We start from the raw sequence: 21,918 nt of genomic DNA on the forward strand, positions 1-21,918 counted from the left end.
TAGCAACATCCCATCTGAAACAGAACTCCCCCACAATATCTAGGCCCATCATTCAGCAGCCCTGAATAGGTAATATCTCGTTAAATGTGTTCCACACAGCTGGGTTTTAAATGATAATGGAGGAAATGCATCAAGCATTGGAGACGTTGCTCAAAGTAACCAGCTTAAGACTGCGCTAGATAAATGACAGAAGCTCATTGGTTGTTTTCCACATTTTCGCTCTCCAGGTCTTGATACATTTCCCTTCAAATTCATCACTAAGCAAATGAAAAATAAATTCTGGTCCCAAAATAATGAATCGCCTGAGTACCCGCATTACCCTGAGCATCTCCTAATGTGGGCACAGGGGATCCTGCATTGCTAGTGGATACAATGCTTGTTGCCGGTCCAGGTTAGCAGGAGAGAGAGTTAACACATTACGGGACTCTCTGCTCCATGCCCTGTTGACCTAATACAATTAACTTACCCCCTGCATGCAAAAAAGGGCGAGTTACATTCGCCACAGATCATAAACACCAGCGATGGCATCAGAACTCACCCCCTTGCAGCCCTATCTCGCCCCAGATTTATGGATATTTATACACAGACCTGACTATGGCCCTTATTCTGGTTGGTGCGGTCAGAGCCGCACACGGGGCTCCGACCGCACAAACCAAGGGCCGCCCACCCGACGGATCGCCACGGCCGTCCGTACACGGACGGCTGGCGATCCGCACAAAAATGGTGGAGGCTACGCCTCCACCATGGTGGGAGCTGCCCCCTGCCTTCGATGGTCGACGACCATCGAAGGCAGGCCCGCACGCCGCGGCAGCTCCCGCAAGCTCAGACCACACGGACAATCGTCCGTGTGGGAGCTTGAAAGGGGGCTGAAAGCTGACATCCGGCGACGTCAGCTTTCCGCCCCCATGTCATGGTAATGAGGGCGTCATGCCCTCATTACCATGCATACGCCCCGCGTTTGCATGGGAACGCCCATGAAACGCGGGGCGTACACATAGGGTAATGAGGGGCTGAAGCCCCTCACGCCCCTATACGCCCCCTTTGCGGCGGACGAAATCCGTCTGCGGCGAAGGGGGCTGCACATGCGCAGAATGACCTCTGCGCATGTGCAGAACAAAAACATCGGCGGTACGGCCGCACGCGGGCCGTACCGAGCCGAGTAGAATAAGGGCCTATGTGCTAGAGATCGAGAAAGAGAGATGTTTTACAAGGAATGTGAAAGCATTAGTACCACATTATAATGGGGATTATTCAGACCTGCTCACAGGGCCAGAGAAGAAAACTTCCATGAAAACACCTGTGTTTTCACTGATACTCCCAATAATCGTCTGGTTACCACCACAAACACCAGCAACCTGTCAATCACCTTGCCTACGGCCAGTCAAAAAAACCCACGTTATTATCTGTATGCATGCAATCAATCGGATGGCCTGTGAATTCATAGCCACCCAAACAGGTCTGAATAACCCCCAATGTTTCCTTACACACACAAAGGTAAAATACTCAAATGAAAATTCAAAGCTAAAATAAATTACTTGTTATCGGTTGACATTGCAATTCCGTTGGCGCTAAAAAACCCCGATGCCACTTCTCTGACATCACCGGGGCTGTAATACACCACGTTCGTCCACGACAATCCGAAGAGGCGTTCCAGATGTCCCATGGTGAAATCCGTGAAGTAGAAATCATTCGTACCATAAAAACTCTCAGGACCAACCCCGACAATATCATTGACACTGGAAAATACAATATATATACTTTATATAGATACAAGTAATAATATATAATAAAATTGTGAGTCTGATTAACTAATGGGGATCCCTATGATAGGTCGACAGTCAAAAGGTCCACATACACAACGTCGACACAAGAAAAAAAGTCAACAAGCAGAAAGTTGACATGAGTTTTTCACATTAAAATTTCCATACCGTGCCACACACATGGACTATGATTGGGAATGGTAAAGTGTGTCAAGCTCAGGTGTCACAGACACCAAAAAAACACAATGTTGACCTTTTTATGTCAACCTTTTTCCAGTGTTGACATTATGAATGTCTCTGCATAAAAAAAAAAATGTTCTGCTACAGGGTTTCCCAGACATACACTGTAATATAATTTGGTATGCGCAGTCAAAATGACACACAAAATATAGGCATGCCTTATATCATTATATGCGGCTGTATCTGTATACCAAATAATGTTAGACTGTTTGGGTAGTACACACTACCATCAGATTTTGTATGCAGATGCTGGATGTAATTTTAAATCAGCAGAAGCTGCTTGTGGTGGAGGAAAAACAATGCAAAAATGACATAAACAGGCACACAAATATACACCTGGTAACATAAGGGAAGGTCTTTAAAAGCTTAAAATCGGGTCGCATACCATAACTTAAGGTATGCGATGGGACCCGACGGGCGCCGTGCTAGGAAACAAGTACCAAAAGAACAATATAGAAAAACATGTCAGAGCTTACAGGACAATGTAGAACAATAGACTAAAAACAATATTTCAGAACACCACATTTTCTTTGTTTTCAAACTAACCAATAAGACGAACGCACTGCACCAAGAATTACACTGGCCCAACACTGCAACTTAGCAAAATATAAGGCAAGGCCATAGACCACAAGCAGAATGGAATCCCCAAGCATGGAGGAACACTTATATGTACCCCCAAAAAGACAAAAGAAGGGAGCCACAAGAGCCACAAGTCACACACTGTAAAGAACAAAAGAAAACAATGAGGCAATTAACCCCTTCCTGACAGAGCCAGTTTTTGCGTTCCTGACAGAGCCCTTTTTTTCAAATCTGACATGTCTCACTTAAGTGGGGATAACTTTTTTTTGCTTTTACTTATCCCAGTGATTTTGAGATTGTTTTTTCGTGACACATTGTACTTCAAATTAGTGGTAAATTTGGGTCGATACAGTCTGTGTTTTTTTGTGAAAAATACCAAAATGTCGTGAAAAAATGGAAAATTTTGCAATTTGCAAAATGTTAAATTTTCTGCTTGTGAGACAAATAATCATACCACTCAAAATAGTTAATAACTAACATAGACCATATGTCTACTTTATGTTTCCATCATTATTTCAACTTCCTTTTAATTTTTTTGGACACTAGGAGGCTTACAATATGAATAGCAAATTCTCGAATTTTCAAGAAAATTTCAAACACTGATTTTTTTAGGGACCAGTTCAGTTCTGATGTGACTTTGAGGGACTTGTATGTGAGACACCCCCATAAATGATACCATTTCAAAAACTGCACCCCTCACAGTATTCAAAACAGCATTTTGGAAGTTTGTTAACCCTTTAGGCGTTTCACAGGAATTAAAACAAAGTGTAGGTGAAATTTCAAAATTTCATTTTTTTTTTGCAGATTTGCAATTTTAATACATTTTTCTAAGGAACACAGTACATTTTACTAGAGAAATGTGACTAAAAATTGATTCCCCCAATTCTTTTGTTTTCATAAATATCCTATATGTGGCCCTAGTGTGCACGTTGACCAAACCACAGGCTTCATAATAGAAGGAGCACCTACTTGATTTTGGAGCCTCCTTTTTATGAGATTATTTTTTAGGCACCATGTAGGTTTCTAGGCACCATAAGATGCTAAAAGTTAGGAACCCCCCCACAAGTGACCCCATTTTGCAAACTACACCCCTCAGGGAATTCATCTAGGGGTATAGTGTACATTTCAAACCCCCAGGGGTTTCACCAATTGTGGTACAACTGGGCAGTGAAAATGAAAAATTATTTTTTTTACACAAAAATGCAGTTCTGGCTCCAAATTTGTCATTTTCAGAAGGTATGAAGGAGAAAAAGCACCCCAAAATCTGTGCCCCAATTTCTCCCGAGTACGGCAATGCCTCACATGTGACCAAAAAATACCATTTGGGTGCATGGCAGGACTCAGAAGGGAAGGAGTGATTTTTGGATTTTGCAGCTCAGATTCTGGTGGAATTTTGGTGGGTGCTATGTCGCATTAGCAAGACCCCCCAAGCACCAATACAGTGGAACCCCCCCACAAGTGACCCCATTTTGCAAACTACACCCCTCAGGGAATTCATCTAGGGGTATAGTGTACATTTCAAACCCCCAGGGGTTTCACCAATTTTGATACAACTGGGCAGTGAAAATGAAAAATTACATTTTTTTTACACAAAAATGCAGTTCTGGCTCAAAATTTTTCATTTTCAGAAGGTATGAAGGAGAAAAAGCACCCCAAAATATGTGCCCCAATTTCTCCCGAGTACGGCAATGCCTCACATGTGACCAAAAAATACCATTTGGGTGCATGGCAGGACTCAGAAGGGAAGGAGTGATTTTTGGATTTTGAAGCTCAGATTCTGGTGGAATTTTGGTGGGTGCTATGTCGCATTAGCAAGACCCCCCAAGCACCAATACAGTGGAACCCCCCCACAAGTGACCCCATTTTGCAAACTACACCCCTCAGGGAATTCATCTAGGGGTATAGTGTACATTTCAAACCCCCAGGGGTTTCACCAATTTTGATACAACTGGGCAGTGAAAATGAAAAATTAAATTTTTTTACACAAAAATGCAGTTCTGGCTCAAAATTTTTCATTTTCAGAAGGTATGAAGGAGAAAAAGCACCCCAAAATCTGTGCCCCAATTTCTCCCGAGTACGGCAATGCCTCACATGTGACCAAAAAATACCATTTGGGTGCATGGCAGGACTCAGAAGGGAAGGAGTGATTTTTGGATTTTGCAGCTCAGATTCTGGTGGAATGAATGGTGGGTGCTATGTCGCATTAGCAAGACCCCCCAAGCACCAATACAGTGGAACCCCCCCACAAGTGACCCCATTTTGCAAACTACACCCCTCAGGGAATTCATCTAGGGGTATAGTGTACATTTCAAACCCCCAGGGGTTTCACCAATTTTGATACAAGTGGGCAGTGAAAATGAAAAATTACATTTTTTACACAAAAATGCAGTTCTGGCTCACAATTTTTCATTTTCAGAAGGTATGAAGGAGAAAAAGCACCCCAAAATCTGTGCCCCAATTTCTCCCGAGTACGGCAATGCCTCACATGTGACCAAAAAATACCATTTGGGTGCATGGCAGGACTCAGAAGGGAAGGAGTGATTTTTGGATTTTGCAGCTCAGATTCTGGTGGAATTTTGGTGGGTGCTATGTCGCATTAGCAAGACCCCCCAAGCACCAATACAGTGGAACCCCCCCACAAGTGACCCCATTTTGCAAACTACACCCCTCAGGGAATTCATCTAGGGGTATAGTGTACATTTCAAACCCCCAGGGGTTTCACCAATTTTGATACAACTGGGCAGTGAAAATGAAAAATTACATTTTTTTTACACAAAAATGCAGTTCTGGCTCAAAATTTTTCATTTTCAGAAGGTATGAAGGAGAAAAAGCACCCCAAAATATGTGCCCCAATTTCTCCCGAGTACGGCAATGCCTCACATGTGACCAAAAAATACCAGTTGGGTGCATGGCAGGACTCAGAAGGGAAGGAGTGATTTTTGGATTTTGCAGCACAGATTTTGGTGGAATGAATGGTGGGTGCTATGTTGCACCAATACAGTGGAACCCCCCCACAAGTGACCCCATTTTGCAAACTACACCCCTCAGGGAATTCATCTAGGGGTATAGTGTACATTTCAAACCCCCAGGGGTTTCACCAATTTTGATACAACTGGGCAGTGAAAATGAAAAATTACATTTTTTTACACAAAAATGCAGTTCTGGCTCAAAATCTTTCATTTTCAGAAGGAATGAAGGAGACAAAGCACCCCAAAATCTGTGCCCCAATTTCTCCCGAGTACGGCAATGCCTCATGTGTGACCAAAAAGTGGCAGGACTCAGAAGGGAAGGAGTGATATTTGGATTTTGCAGCACAAATTCTGGTGGAATGATGGTGGGTGCTATGTCGCATTAGCAAGACCCCCAAAGCACCAATACAGTGGAACCCTCCCACAAGTGACCCCATTTTGCAAACTACACCCCTCAGGGAATTCATCTAGGGGTATAGTGTACATTTCAAACCCCCAGGGGTTTCACCAATTTTGATACAAGTGGGCAGTGAAAATGAAAAATTACATTTTTTTACACAAAAATGCAGTTCTGGCTCAAAATTTTTCATTTTCAGAAGGTATGAAGGAGAAAAAGCACCCCAAAATCTGTGCCCCAATTTCTCCCGAGTACGGCAATGCCTCACATGTGACCAAAAAATACCAGTTGGGTGCATGGCAGGACTCAGAAGGGAAGGAGTGATTTTTGGATTTTGCGGCTCAGATTCTGGTGGAATGAATGGTGGGTGCTATGTGGCATTAGCAAGACCCCCGAAGCACGGTGAAATTATGAACCTAATAATCCATAGATGTGTGGTATATTTTAAAACACTCCTTTATACATAGGCCGGGTTTGTACTGGGGCCCTCTGCCTGCTGGTTCCCATATATTAGGCCCTTTATGACTTCCTCTTGAAAGTGCATAAATGTCCCCCTCTGGCCGGTAGAACGGAATAGCACGTAAGCGTTATACAGTGCCATCTGGATGATATACACGGCCAGCTTCTTGTACCAGATTTTTGTTTTCCGCAGGGCACTGTACGGCTTCAGTACCTGATCTGAAAGATCCACTCCGCCCATGTACCTATTGTAATCCAGGATACAATTAGGTTTTGAGGTGTGGGTACTGATACCTCGTACAGGGACGGAGGTGGTACTGTCTCCGTGAATTGTTGTCAGTATAAGGACATCCCTCTTGTCCTTATATTTGACCAACAACATATTTTCGGTGCATATTCCCCTGCTTTCACCCCTTCTCATTACTTGGGCAATGTGCGTTTTTGGGAGGCCTCTTTGGTTCTTGCGCACAGTACCGCAAGCTGCTGTACCTCTTGAACCAAGGGCCTTAAACAGGGGGATGCTGGTGTAAAAGTTATCCACATATAGGTGATAACCTTTATCCAGGAAGGGGTGCACTAAATCCCAGACAATTTTTCCACTAACACCTACGAGGGAGGGGGGGCATTCTGGCGGTTCAATTCTTGAATCCTTCCCTTCATATACCCTAAACCTGTGAGTGTACCCTGAGGTGCTTTCACACAGCTTATACATTTTTATGCCATACCTTGCCCTCTTACTGGGAAGGTACTGGCGGAATTTAACCCTTCCTTTAAAATGTATAAGGGACTCGTCTATGCAAATGAATTTATCTGGGATGTACATGTCTTCAAATTTGGCACTGAAATGATCAATGACCGGCCTGACTTTGAATAGCCGGTCAAAGGTGGGATCATCTCTGGGTGGGCACTGTGCATTATCGTTGTAATGCAAAAATTTAAGGATCGTCTCAAATCGAGCCCGGGGCATGGCCATACGGTAAAATGGGGTGCTGTACAGAACATCTGTACTCCAATATTGCCTAATTTCTGGCTTTTTTACTATGCCCATATGAAACACCAGACCCCAAAACGTCATCATCTCTACTGCATCTACAGGGGTCCACCTAGCAAATGATGACGTGGGGTTTTGAGCAATAAACTGCTGGGCATATAAATTAGTTTGGTCCACCATTAAATTTATAAAATCATCAGAGAAAAATAATTTGAAAAAGTCAATTTCTCTGAGACCTGTGGAATCAAATTGGATTCCTGGCATGGCCAAAAACTCAGGAACCTGGGGCTCAAAATTGTCTGGTGGTGGGGTCCATACGAGATCAATTATTGGGGGGGGGGTCTCAGCTGCTCTACGGGGGCGTCTTTGAGGGGGTCCCTCATCACCAGAGGAGGAAGAGGAGCTTAAGGCGAATCCTTCAAATTCCCCGCTTGCATCACTGGCTGTGTCAGAGTCAGAAGCAAGCATGGCATATGCCTCCTCCGCTGAATAAATTCTTCTGGATGACTGGGATGACATTTGGGATGACATTTGGGATGCCATTTTTATTTTTGTGTTACTGGTAGTGAAATGTTTCAACACGTGTATAGTGTAGGGGGGGGTACAAACTTTATTTCAACCCGGGGGGTATGTAGTGTGTAGTGTGTATGTAGTGCAGAAAAAAAAAAATACTTTATACAAAAAAAAAAAAATTGAAGGGGTTAAAAAAAAAAAAAAAATTGAAGGGGTTAAAAAAAAAATTGAAGGGGTTAAAAAAAAAATTGAAGGGGTTAAAAAAAAAAATTGAAGGGGTTAAAAAAAACAAAAAAAAAGGTCCTGCGCCAAAAATTGAGCACAGATGTTGGTCAGTAACGTCCGTCACTGAACAGCGCTCAAAGGCAACAGGAATTTGATCAAAAAAAAAAAAAAAAAAAATAGATCAACCCTGTGCCGAAAAAGATGATCAGTGATGTACGTCACTGATCAGCGCACAGCGGCCACAGGACACCCACAAAATCACAGTGTGTGTAAAAAAAAAATTAAAAAAAGACCCCACAGCACACAAAAAAAAAAAAAAGGTGATCAGTGATGCGACACTGATTACCAGTGAGGGGCAGCAGGTGCACAACCTTTGGTGCAACTGACAGTGCAACTGGCAGGTATATATAAAAAAAAAAAACCTCTGCACCCCCAAAAAGTTGCTGATCACCTCAGATATAGTGATCAGCACAAAAGGCGGGGGCAGCAGACACAAAATTTAGCACTCTCTATCACTCTCTGTCACTATCTCTCTCTATCTCTCTATCTCTCACTATCTAACACTCTATGACACTGCAGCAGCAGCGACAGGTATATATATATATATAAAAAAACCTGCGCCCCCAAAAAGTTGCTGATCAGTTAATTTATACTGATCAGCACAAAAGGGGGGGCAGCAGTCAGTTATATAAAAAATATATAGCACAATCTGTCACTATCTCTATCTCTCTCTCTCTATCTCTCTCTATCTATAACTATCACACTGCAGCAGCACAAAATATAGCACTCTCTGTCACTAGGCCTCTATCTCTCTCTCTCTCTCTCTCTATCTCTCTCTATCTCTCTCTATCTCTCTCTATCTCTCTCTATCTCTCTCTATCTCTCTCTCTATAACTATATCACACTGCAGCAGCACAAAATATAGCACTCTCTGACACTATCTCTCTCTATCTCTCTCTATCTAACTAACGCTATTACACTGCAGCAGCACAAGTTCACAACACAGGAAGTCACAAGTAACAGGATCCAGGAAGCATCCAGCACACTACAAGCAGTGATGAAGCAGGCAAGATATTTGCAAGGATCAGGTAAGTATTTTGCAAGGTTCTGGTCAGTATATCGCGGCAGCTAGGCACGGTGACCGCACTGCACGCAATTCCAGACCGGAATGGCGTCTGCAGTGCAGTCACCGTTAGTTTAAACCCCCCTCCATGGCTGTGATTGGTCCGTCGGTCCGACGGACCAATCACGGCCTTTGAGGGCGGGCGGGGTGAGGTGGGGTGACACCAGTGTCATCCTTACACCCCGCGGTGATTGGTGCTGTACTTTACAGCACCAATCACCTCCGATCGCGTGTCACCGGCGAACGTTATTCGCCGGTGACACAGAAAACGCTGTAATTGGCTGTTCACACTGAACAGCCAATCACAGCGATCGCCGACGGGGGGGCGGCATCGCAGCCCCCCCTGGGCATGCACGGACATGTCTGCTGTCAGGGACAGCAGACATGTTGAAACTGTCACCGCGTCTATAGACGCGGTGACAGTTAAATGCCATGACGTACATTTACGCCATGTGTCGGGAAGTACTTCCCGACCATGACGTAAATGTACGTCAATTGTCGGGAAGGGGTTAAAGCAACTGTCATTAGAAGGCGTCCAAATATAATTTGTGTTCTACAATGAGCTGGCTATTCTACAGGGTATTCAGTTAGAAACTACCAAAAATTTCCACCCAATCGTCACTGAGGTAACCAATGGGTATCATCAGGCTGCAGTTCCCCCAATTTAGGGATGGAGACATAAGAGACCATCCTTTTATTCTATTGGGCTCCCCAAATTAAAATAAAAACAGTGAGTTGGCGAGGCAAGAACACAGGTAGTCACTTAGCCGGAGTTTACACAAGTCGAAAAGTCAAGAATCATGGCCATTAGAAAGTCAAAAGCCCAAAATCAGCAGGCATTTGGCCACCAGGTGGCAGCAGTAGTATGTATAATAATGCAAGGAACAGAGAATAGCAATTAAACACAATAATCCGGGTACAGCGGTCACAGAGTGCAGCTCACAGGGTACTATACAAACTAGATGCAGGATGAGTCCCCCATATCCAAAATGCTTGGGATCAGTAGTATTTTGGATATCAGATTATTCCGTATTTTGGAATATTTGCATACCATAATAAGATATCTTGGGGTTGGGACTAAAATCATAAAAACACATTTATTTTTATTTCAGATACACTTTGTACACATAAACACAGTAAGGCTTATATATATTAACATAATTGCTGTAAATAAAATCATATAGTAACCATCAGTGGCAGATTCTACCTATGGGCTGCAGGACTGCAGCCCCTCCAGTAAAATCCACCATCCCTCTCAGTGTTAGTGAAGCCAAATATCCATGAGACTGCACTGGCATCACTGTGACTGTCAATGAATTCCTATAGGGACTGCCAGTCCAGGCTGCGATAGGAAAAGGAAAAGAGCTGGCTTCATGTAGCAAGCCATTCCCTGCCTAATCGTGCAGTACTAGCCGGCTTGTATGGACTGCAGCCAATGCAGCCCATAGAAGCCAGGCTTTTGAGCATGTGCAGTTCCAATGCCACTGCCGCTATTGTGAATGCTCCCAGTCTAGTACCTGACAACTACATTGCACAGGTGCCAGGACCCTGGCCGGTGGGGGAGAGCTGGCAGTGCGGCCAGTGGCAGCCCCCCTCCTATGCTTAGGTAGGAGCCGCTGTTGGTAACCATTCACCTTGTTACTGTAAGTTACAGGACAAGTATAGTATACCAAAGTCTAATAATGTGTCTATTAGCAGTTACTCTAACTGGATCCACAAACTGCAGGGGAAAAATCGTTCCAGTTACTGTAGAACAATTTCCGGTACCTGTGCAGGAGCGGGTGTTTAACAGTTTTCTGGTGCACGAGAACATTCTCCTCCTCTGCAAATTTAAAGATCTCAACCGTGGTTTGGTAGTTAGGATGATTCACGACAAAAAGGTAAACTGTGTCATCTGGAAACAAGGGGGAGACAAAGCTTACAATCGGTCAGAGTACTGATGCTATAGGGATAAATGTGACCAGTATTAATAAGAATAATAATAAATATTAAAAAAATTGCCATCTGTCACAATATTCATATTTTTTTCAATAAAGCAACTTGTTGATAACATATTTCTCTTGTCACCACTCTTGAAATCCTGCGTTCTCCCCAGGGTGTAAAATGATTGGCTTTCATAATTAAATATTTATAAACATTCGATTCCTTTCACTCCTTTGTCATACAATATACAGCGAGTCTAAATTGTGACTAATGAAATACGGTATAACACTCAATAATGCCCTATGGGGGTTATTCTAGTTCACTCTTTCTGACAAATTCCTTCTTAGATGGACAAAGCCATGTGCACTGCAGGTGGGGCAGATGTAACTTGTGCAGAGAGAATTAGATTTGGGTGAGGTTTTACTTCGAAGTGAGATCTATATTGCAGTGTAAAAATAAAGCAGTCAGTATTTACCCTGCACAGAAACAAAATAACCCACCCAAATCTATCTCTTTCTGCATGTTACATCTGCCCCATCTGCAGTGCACATGGTTTTGTCCATCGAAGAAGGAATTTGTCAGAAAGAGTGAACTAGAATAAGGCCCTATGTGAAGCAGTTTATGATCACGCTGGGATTTATTGAGCTGTAAATTTTTTGTTATTTGAGATAATTGCAATAATAACATTATTACAAGTTATATTGATTATTTATTGCAACTCGTGAAACTGTTCATTATTTCTACTGCACTGGAAGAATTACTGACCACAGAACCTTTTAGTACATAAACCGGGGAAGGCAAATTTTCTCCTAATAAGCACCAGTAAATGAGACTGTCTGTATTTGCCGAGGGCGGGAATGAAGATAAGGAACCTTTCTTTACAAAGATAAACGTTATCTGTCACTATGACTGCAGGATGTTAAGCTATTTCATAGTTACATTGTTTTTAAAGATAAACATTTGTAATTGCATTCATACAGAGTAAAGGAACCGGAAATGGAACCTTGTTCTTGAGGATTTAGGATGGCTGGCAGAGGATGGGGCTCATTAGCATAGGATCGCAGTGGGTGGGATCTACCACCAGAATCACATTGCAATATGTGATCCTATCGCTGGGATGTACTGTATGTCACTGAAGGCGCAGGGGCTCGGAAAAGAAGCACGTCCCTGCGATACGCTTTTACGGGTGCCATGGGTGCCTGTGCGGTCAGTGCTAAGCCCCGGCTACAATGGGCTACCGCCACCTCTGAATGGTGGTAGCCCAGGGACCCAAAGTGATGCTGCCCGATATTGATACATAGGCAGCTTCTCGTCCCCCATGGGGAGGAGAGATGGCAGCAGGGATAGGAGACAGATACTGTTGCGGTCCCTCAGTGTTATATTCGGGGGATACTTAATATTTGCAGTCCCAATTTCAAAGTCAACAATATCAAAAGGTTACTACAAGCAATAGGTTGACATGGCAATGATCGACACATGCAAATGAGCAGGGCCGCCATCAGGGGGGTGCTCTTAAGAGAGCGGCAGGGCCCAGGACACACCTCCCCCTGCTCACAGCCATCGGTACCCTGCTGCCGCCCTCCCCGCTCGCAGGATACAGTGGCGGATCTTCTGCCTCCTGCTGCCACCGATCCACGCACCCAGGATACAGCAACGGCATGCTTGTCTCATGAAGCACGCCGCTCCCCTGACACAAAGGCAGGAGGAGTCGCGCAGAGCAAAACACATGAAACCTCTACAAGGACCATGTAAATTCCAGGTAACAAGATGTAACCCCTGATATCAAGTAAGAAACTCCTGACAACAAGCATGTAGGTAAGCTGCAGTTATGCGGCATAATATGCAATAGGCATTACAATGTGTAATAGCAATTACGGTGTGTGGCATTATATGTAATAGTCATTACTGTGTGTGGGATAATATGCAATGGGCATTACAGTGTGCGGCTTAATATTAATAGTAATTAAGGTGTGTGTGATAATATGTAATACTCATTACGGTGTGTGGCATAATATGTAATGGGCATTTTATGGTGTGTGGCATAATATGTAATGGGCATTACGGTGTACTGTATAATATGTAATGGGCATTATGGTATGTGGGTGTGGCATAATATATAATGGGCATTACAATTTACTGTACAGGGCTGCTGAGAGGGAGGGGGGGAGGGTAATAATTACCCAGGCCCAGGCTTGTTGGAGGGGCCCGTTAGGGGCCCTCGTCCAACCCCCCCTTCCCCCCCTCTCTCTCCCGGGCAGCAGCAGTGCTCCCCCCTCGACTTTGTAAGTGCGTTTTCGCCCCCCCTAAATGTTTTGGGGTGTGGCCTAATAGCGGGAGGTGGACACGCCTCCCGTAATTAGGCCACTCCCCTAAAATTTTACCGGGGCCCGGCATACCTCTCGACTGCCCTGGTGCTGTATAATATGGACATTACAGTGTGCGTAATCCTGGCACAGAGTCTCTAAGGGGCTGTACTTGGTGCAGTATGTGGTATAATGCGAATTGGTACTAATACGTGGCAACACCCCTTCCCTATACCTTGCATTTTTGATGCGTACCTTTGGCTGCACCAATTCCTTTTTTGGCACATAGCACCAAAATGTTTAGTTACCTAATTGCTATTACTGGTCACTGTATGTATGTATGTATGTATGTATGTATGTATGTATGTATGTATGTATGTATGTATGTATGGTAGCCACACCCAGCCTGTACAATAACTTTCATTATACAATGTGACGTAATAACGTCACACCGCGCCAGTGAAGACAGCAGAGGAGCCACCAGCCTGAGGTGCAGTGAGACTGCTATGCTGACAAGAAGGCCAAGGGTGGAAGGTACTTTTAGAACAGCAGTGAGAGATTGGCAGAAGGGGCCCCGGGGCCGGTTCTCTGAGCAAGCTGTAACAATATTCCCCGCTGATGTTGTGTGATAGTTGACCTGGACATGGCTAATGACTTCTTACCCTTCTCATCAATGTACGTGCTGATTCCATGAGGGTTAAATGATGACACGTCAAACCCTCTGCTGATACGTAGAGGGGACGGGCGCAACTCTTCTTCATTCAGATCCAACAGGAAGATTTCCCCAGGTGTGTCAGGCGCAAATTTTACTATACCCGGATATTTCAGCCCCTTCAAGAAACAGAAGACTGGTATGTGAGCAATGCAGATGTGATGGGACTAGAGACCGTACAGTAGCAGGCAGAGCTGTCTATTAACCACTTAACGGCATTCCAATTGTCTGTCACCTCTCTATTGGTTAATTACCCTACTAAGTATTAGTAATTAGAGAGAGATGCGGGACATATATCCCAGTATTATTAGGGTAAAACAAAAATTACCTCACAAATAATGAATTTTTTTTTAAAAAATACTGCAATGACTATATGGATCACAGTAACTATATACAATACAGAGATCATTCTAGGAATTTATACACAATTCAAAAATCATCCCATTTACTGCCACAGACAATAGCGAGCATTTTAATGACCACAGAAAACTCTGTGTCCTCCAAGCTTACCCCGGGACACACACTGTGTCCTCCAAGCTTACCCCGGGACACACACTGTGTCCTCCAAGCTTACCCCGGGACACACACTGTGTCCTCCAAGTTTACCCCGGGACACACACGGTGTCCTCCAAGCTTACCCCGGGACACACACGGTGTCCTCCAAGCTTACCCCGGGACACACACGGTGTCCTCCAAGCTTACCCCGGGACACACACTGTGTCCTCCAAGCTTACCCCGGGACACACACGGTGTCCTCCAAGCTTACCCCGGGACACACACGGTGTCCTCCAAGCTTACCCCGGGACACACACGGTGTCCTCCAAGCTTACCCCGGGACACACACGGTGTCCTCCAAGCTTACCCCCGGACACACACGGTGTCCTCCAAGCTTACCCCCGGACACACACAGTGTCCTCCAAGCTTACCCCTGGACACACATGTATTGATGTTGCCTTATATCCTGCCCCCTATACTGACTCTTAACCAAAGTCATAAACCTTCTATATTGATTCAACCTCATAATAATAACTCCAAGTGTTGTTTCTTCATAACTGTAAGATCCCTTTGTACAAATGATGTCACATTTCATGGATTTTCCCTATAACATAACTCTCCCGTGTTTTGAGTATCCTTCATTACACTATCTGTTTTGGAATCCAAAAACAGCAAAAAAAAAAGGGGAGCATCAGATCACACAACTGAAAACCCAGTCAGTCGATGTAGTGCACCCTCTATATATGAGCAGCACTGATGGGGTAATGGTTAGCATTGCTGCTTCACTGCACTGAGGTCATGGGTTAATTCCATTGGCCCTATCTGTGTGGAGTTTGTATAGTCTCTCCGTCCTTGTATGGGTTTCCACTGGGTCCTAAAGTTAATTCGCCCAGGCAAACATTAACCCTAGTGTATAGGTGTGTTTATGTACATGGGTAGACGAGGTGGGACAAGTGGTTCTTTTCTACGTTTCTAGGTAATGCAGGAACACAAATATTCGGAGATGGATGTGTAATAGAACGTTTGCAGGGATTAACTGTACTGCTGGCTGAGTGTGAAAACAATCACTTCTTATGACATTTTAATAAATGATTGTTTGATTATTGTAACCACAACCAATCTCTTCACGGTTTTGGGAGCTAGCTAACTATACAGAGAAGTGACATTGTAGAACACAAAAATTCACATGACCGATCTGCATGTAATGACCCCAGTGAATCGACTCCCAAATATCCACTATTATGTAGACCGAATAATTCATTGCTACATCCTGACGCTAATATCATTATTTGCCAGCAGTATGTACTAAGAATAGCATGTACTTACAGAGCTGATGAAGGCCAGTCCATTAGGTAGAACATCTATATCTTCAGACCCAAATTCTGCAAAAAACATAAATGCATTACAGGACTTGTTATTTGACTATACCCGAGCCAAAGCCATGTTTGGCCCACAATTCATTTCTCTAAGATGGGCAGATCCATGGTCAAACGTTGCAGTAAGCATGGAAAAAAACCTATCCAACCTTTCTTTAGACCCCTGCTCTTATCTTCTGTCTCTTCTCTTGGGGTCAATGCATGCACCTAATTGCCCACAAACCCAGTCAGGAGAGTACCATGCAACCACCAGGCATTACGGTCTCGTCCAAAATTTTGAGACGTTCTTCTCTGTTCTTGTGAGCACTGTGCACTGAAGGCATCTTTTGGTCTGGAAACGAGAGCTCAAAGCAGAGCTGCAATGCGGAGGCACTAGGGTAGATGCTAATCCAAGTGGGCTAAAGGACCTCTGATGTCAACCATGTACCAATCTACTCATGAGTGTGAGGATTGAGTGCACTGGGTGGACGGTAAAGGCTTATAGTCTACTGTTCTACAAGATGGTTAGGGTTACGTTGTGGGGGGACGGGACCGTTCGGATTATGCTGCAAGGCAAGGGGGGGGGGGGGGGTGCACTTGAATTAATGCTCAAGCTAACCATGGTCCAAGTTCAGATTCACAGATCCAGAGGAATATCTTTGCAGATGATGCTGAAATTTCCATATGATCTCTCCACATCCCACCATCTATGTTGGCCCGTATAACAGAATGCCATTTTATTATTATTAACACAATAATTACTTAATAAAATTCCCACCACACAATACAAATTATTTATCCTAAGAAGCAAGAGCTCACCAACATATATCTCTTTACTTCTCAAATTGTCTCCCAGCTTGGCCGGTTGGCTCTGTGCAGGACCGGGTTCTCTCTTCCACACTCCCAGTCATGGTCACAAGGCTTGTTTTGGGGTGGCACTCACTCTGCGGTAACCTCTCCCATGCACAAGTCCTTCTTCTAGCCTCCTCTACAAATCCCTGAACTCTCTTCTTCAGACAAGCCTATCAAATTCCTGGTTCACTCATATACCCTCCATAGGCTATACCAGCCTTCTACACAGCTCACACAAAACTTACATATGTTCTTTTCCACACTTAAACAACCCTCTGATCATAGACCAACATTGCGTGTAAACGGATCCTGTCATTTTCAAACACAGCCAATAACATGCCAGTTAGGAGCTGACTGGATGCTACATTATCCCTCTCCATGTTATCTCTTTAAGCTTCAATAAACCTCCTCCTATAAGAGGAATCCCAAAAAACTGCAGGAAACATACAAACTCCATCCAATAAGACCGGAATGAGCCCATGATCCCATAACTGTGATACAGCAATGCTAAACACTGTGCTTATCTAAGGTTCCCTTAGGAACTAATCAGAATCTAAGATAAATTATAGAATATAATTGGTTGCTATGGGCAACACCATCGAATTTCAGTTTTAGAAGCTTTAGTACATCTGACACCAAGTAACATAATGCTGTTATTTTTTGGAAAATGTCATTAACATTGGCAGTTGCAGAGGTGGGGCTGTGGTACAGTACACAATTAAAATAGGGGAGCCACACCCACAGCCAGTGGGTTCCGGAGGGCAAAGTTTCCCGACAGTCGGATCCCGACAGTCATTACCCCGCAGTCGGGGTCCTCGACGGCCACCAGCTATTCTCCCTTGTGGGGGTCCACGACCCCCATAGAGGGAGAATAGAATAGGTGGCGAGCGCAGCGAGCCACCATGCCCGCAGTGTGGCCAGCGCAGCGAGCCTGCAAGGGGCTTTGTTGCACTTGCCCCGCTGTCTGAGTCCGGCCAGTCGGGATCCTGACTGCCGGGACCATACACCACACCCGTTTGACAGCATTTGATGTAGCAGTTGGTGGGCTCCCCGGTCTGAATTTTGGAATGTTGCTCTGCAACTGCCACTAATGGAATATGCTGGTGTTACAAAAAATGTAACTAATAAATCTTGTCATTTGGCCATACGAGGTCAGACACTCACCTATTCCCTTCAAGTACTGACAGTTGGGAAGGTCCACAGGTTCTATCTCTCGGAAGACGTTGCCTCGACGTCTGCAAAAGGAAGATTAGAAAAAGGTCATTTACACAATTTACCAGAAAATAAAAGACACTGTAGTACAAACGTATCCATTGTGCAGGTTTCCATCTATGGGCTGGATGTGTATGGGATCCTGTTGGTTTACTTACAAATCCGATGTTTTGGGGTCTGTTCGTGTACACTGTTCTACAAGATGGAAACACCCTCCTGGGCGAATTTAGGGGTCGGGCCTCCCCTAGGCACATTATTCTCTGCCCCCCATCACATCACTTCTCCCTTCATTTTATGCTCAATGCAGACGCCTCAAGCAGCCTCATCCTCAACCCAATAACACCTGCAGGACCACAATTTGCTGTCCATTATCCCACTCCTATCAGTTGCAGATTAAATATAAAATAAGTGATGATTACATACAAAATGGAATCGCCTGACCTTATTAACCTGGTGTGCCGCCCCCCAGCAAGTGCCTCAATTGCCTAGTGGTAAATCCACCACTGCCTGCAGGTGTGGGGAGTCCTGGATCTGTGGCTGTATCAGACGGAGACTTCCTGGACCAAGCAGAGGGGTTCCGAATAAACTGACCAAGGGCAGGGCCCACAGTGACCGATGGTTGGAATATTGTTCCAATGTTAATTTAAATAAATACATTAAAAAAACACAATAATGGACCTTAACAATAGGCAATCATGACAATTGGACAAAGGGTAGCGGTGTCTGACACCTGCAGGCTGCAAAGGGTTATATCTTCCACCAAAGGATGGTGGAACGATTGCTATTTACTTAGCTACTTCCTGGTGTTTCACAGGGAGATTTTATCACTGGCACCAGAGCGCTGGCACAGTATAAACTTGTTTCAGCATATAGCCCTTAAGTCAACAACCAATCAGCACAATTCTGAAGGGGGACTAGGATTTTAGACCCCATGCTTTACATACAAAATCTGATATTTGGGAGGCCGGTGCAAACACACGACCTGTTGTACACATGTACAGAACTGGTCTTGTGGGATCATTTGCAGCCGGTTGACCCATGACCTGCAAACATTGCGGCTGATGGTATCGATGGTGATCTGAGGCTGTACCATCACATCTCGCAGATGTTGGCAGAAGGTGCGTGCCTATGTCCTACAGATGCATTTAGTTTGGACAGAATGGCACAGCTGCTTCTCTGCCTTTCCCTGTGGCTGTGCCATACTTTCCTACTTTTGAAAACTAGTTTCAGGGAGATTATAGTTGGTAGTAGAATTTCACAGCATATCATTGAGGGGGCGTGTCATGCTCCACCCAACGGGCGTGTCTAGTTCCATATATATATATATGTGAACGTGGCACCTAGAAGCGCGGGTGTGTACTGCTACATCTGAGAGGAATCTTGTAAAATGACTTCTATCCAAAAGCAGTTAGTAAGAGATACTTTACTGCTAAAGTGCTGGGAAATGGTGCTGATGATTCAATGTGAATGTATCTGTCTCTCACTCCTTGTTTTTCCACAAAATTGTAACAGTGTAATGTGGGCTAGGTGAAATGAGGGAGATTGCTAGACTAATGAGGGAGAGGGGGAGATTGCTGATATTTAAGGGAGTCTCCTGCAGAATGCAGGAGGGGAGGTAACTATGGGCTGTGCAATTGTTCACAAATCAGGCCCAGTGTTGGAAATCCTCGATTTTTCAATTCACACCCCAACAAATCAGACTCAGAATCAGCAAGTCGAGGTTACTGTATTGAACATGTTTTTTGTAGATGATCCGAGAACTGAGTTGACCATCAGGGAGTTGGCTGACTGATGTATTTGCTTCTTCATTCTTCGCTGAGTGCTACTGTAGGTTCAATTACAAAACCTGAAAGCCAGGAGAGGGGGCGATAGTTCCAATCATACCCCAAACACAGCAAAGGCAATGATTGCTTTACTATTTATAGACTATTCAATCCCCAGGTCTGACAGTAGTGACCCTGGCCCATTCTCGCCCCACTCGACTGTTTTTCGTTATTAATCTCCCGCCTGCGGAATGACAAAAAAGCTCAACCATCGTTTCTCTGCAAAGCGGGCCCCACTGCTTTTAAAGTCGGGTCTGTTTATGCCGAGATGCAATGCGGGAAAGACAGCATTGAATAGACACCCGCTGCTATTTCCCCAGTCGGATATAGTGACGGGGGATTGAATACCCCCCTTAAGTGGTTGAATCATTGCAGCAGCAGCCGCACTTTACGGTTGCCAGAATCGTAGAAAAGTACTCACTGCCCCATAGGGTAGCCAGCAATTATCAGCAAACTCAGCCTGCAAAGGGTGGAAGATCAGGTGCCGTTACCAATTTTTAAACGCAGTTGGAGCGGCACCTCGCACCCTTCCCAATTAATAGAACTGATCTCAATCTTTGATAATTATAAACAGACACCTCCAAATCTCTGGAAGCATTGCAGATCCCCCTATATCTCTGACAGCTGTACACTGCAAACACCCCCAAATCTCTGAAAACCTTCGACCGCTAACACCCCCAAAACTCTGAGCCTTTGACTGAAGACACCCCCAAATCTATGAGAGCATTACACTGCAGACACCCCCAACTCTATGAGACCCTTACTGCAGTTAACTACTCTCTGTACAGCGCTGTGGAATATGTGTGCGCTATATAACTGGTAACCAATAAATAAAATTAGAGCAACAGACAAGCAGGTAAACGGAGACCAATAGTTGAGCCCTTCCACAGCTACACTATAATCCAGTGGTAGCCAACCCTAGCCCTCCAGAGCTACCAACAGTTCACATTTTCCAGACAACCTAGCTGCTGCACAGCTGCACTCATTAATCACTGACACATTTTAAAAGATACACAGATGGAGCTAATTAGCTCACTTGTGATTCTGTGAGGAGACCTGCAAAACATGCACTGTTGGTAGCTCTCGAGGACTAGGGTTGGCTACCCCAGCTATAATCTCTGTGCCCAGTTCCCAGGGACTGTCTGTCTGCTGTGATCAACATGATATTGAATAAATTGACTTTGCAGAGTATAAAGTGCAATCCCCCTCTATTGCTATGTCTGGTATTTACATATAAAGCAACAATTTATTCACTTGTTTAAAAAAAAAAAAATAACAATTTATTGAGCAGCGTTATACAAAGTGCAAACACCTGCACCCAGCTCTGTGCATGCATCAGGTTACACTGCAAAACCATACCTCCCAACATGACCCTCTCCAGGAGGGACACATCGCTCTGCTCCTGCACTTTCCTCTTAATCTGTGATTGCCATCACCTGTTTTGAACAGGTTAATTGATGAGAAAGGTGCTTCACCACAGGGGATGGCCATCATACATCAAGAGGAAAGTCCAGGTGCAGAGAAATGTGTCCCTCCTGGAGAGGGTCAGGTTGAGAGGTATGCAAAACACTAACTTCATCCACTGCAAGGGAATGTGGAACTTACATTACTTGGAGTATCCTCTCCCCTAGGAATGCCAGGAAGAGCCCGATGAGAGCTACCTTCAGCAGCTTCCCCATGCCTGCAGATCCCTGTAGGATATTATCTGGCTGCAGAGCCCTATAGGATATTTGTGCATGCAGTAAGAGCGGGGACTGGGGGAGAGAGGGCGGATCCCTGAGCCAGTGACCGGTCAGAGCTATGTATACACTCCCTGTGGATCTGCCTTATCTGCACAGGCAGCAGAGCAGTGTTCTCCTGACAATAAGGTCCCCGGTTATAGGTCAACAGTGTTTGTAAAGACACTCAAGGTCAATATGCAAAATGTCGACATTGACAAAAGGTGAATACAAGCAAAAAGGTTGAAATGAGAGTAACATTTTTTTTT

The 21,918-nt window shown here is 44.5% G+C and overlaps 1 protein-coding gene across 1 annotated transcript in view; it reads right to left on the reverse strand.

Annotated features, from left to right (window-relative positions):
• The window catches only part of LOC146081316 (serum paraoxonase/arylesterase 2-like), a 31,005-nt gene extending 9,334 nt beyond the window's left edge, over positions 1-21,671 (reverse strand). The window contains exons 1-6 of the mRNA XM_083189462.1: positions 21,537-21,671; positions 18,061-18,131; positions 16,016-16,071; positions 14,145-14,313; positions 11,024-11,150; positions 1,536-1,736 (exon numbers count right to left, since the gene is read on the reverse strand). Coding sequence (XP_083045588.1) covers positions 1,536-1,736; positions 11,024-11,150; positions 14,145-14,313; positions 16,016-16,071; positions 18,061-18,131; positions 21,537-21,610 — 698 coding nt within the window. The 5' untranslated portion in view covers positions 21,611-21,671. The remainder of the gene's footprint in view (positions 1-1,535; positions 1,737-11,023; positions 11,151-14,144; positions 14,314-16,015; positions 16,072-18,060; positions 18,132-21,536) is intronic.
• Positions 21,672-21,918: the final 247 nt, after the last annotated feature.

The sequence above is a fragment of the Crinia signifera genome, chromosome 5 (assembly GCF_055691185.1).
Source record: "Crinia signifera chromosome 5, ASM5569118v1, whole genome shotgun sequence".
Lineage (NCBI taxonomy): Eukaryota > Metazoa > Chordata > Amphibia > Anura > Myobatrachidae > Crinia > Crinia signifera.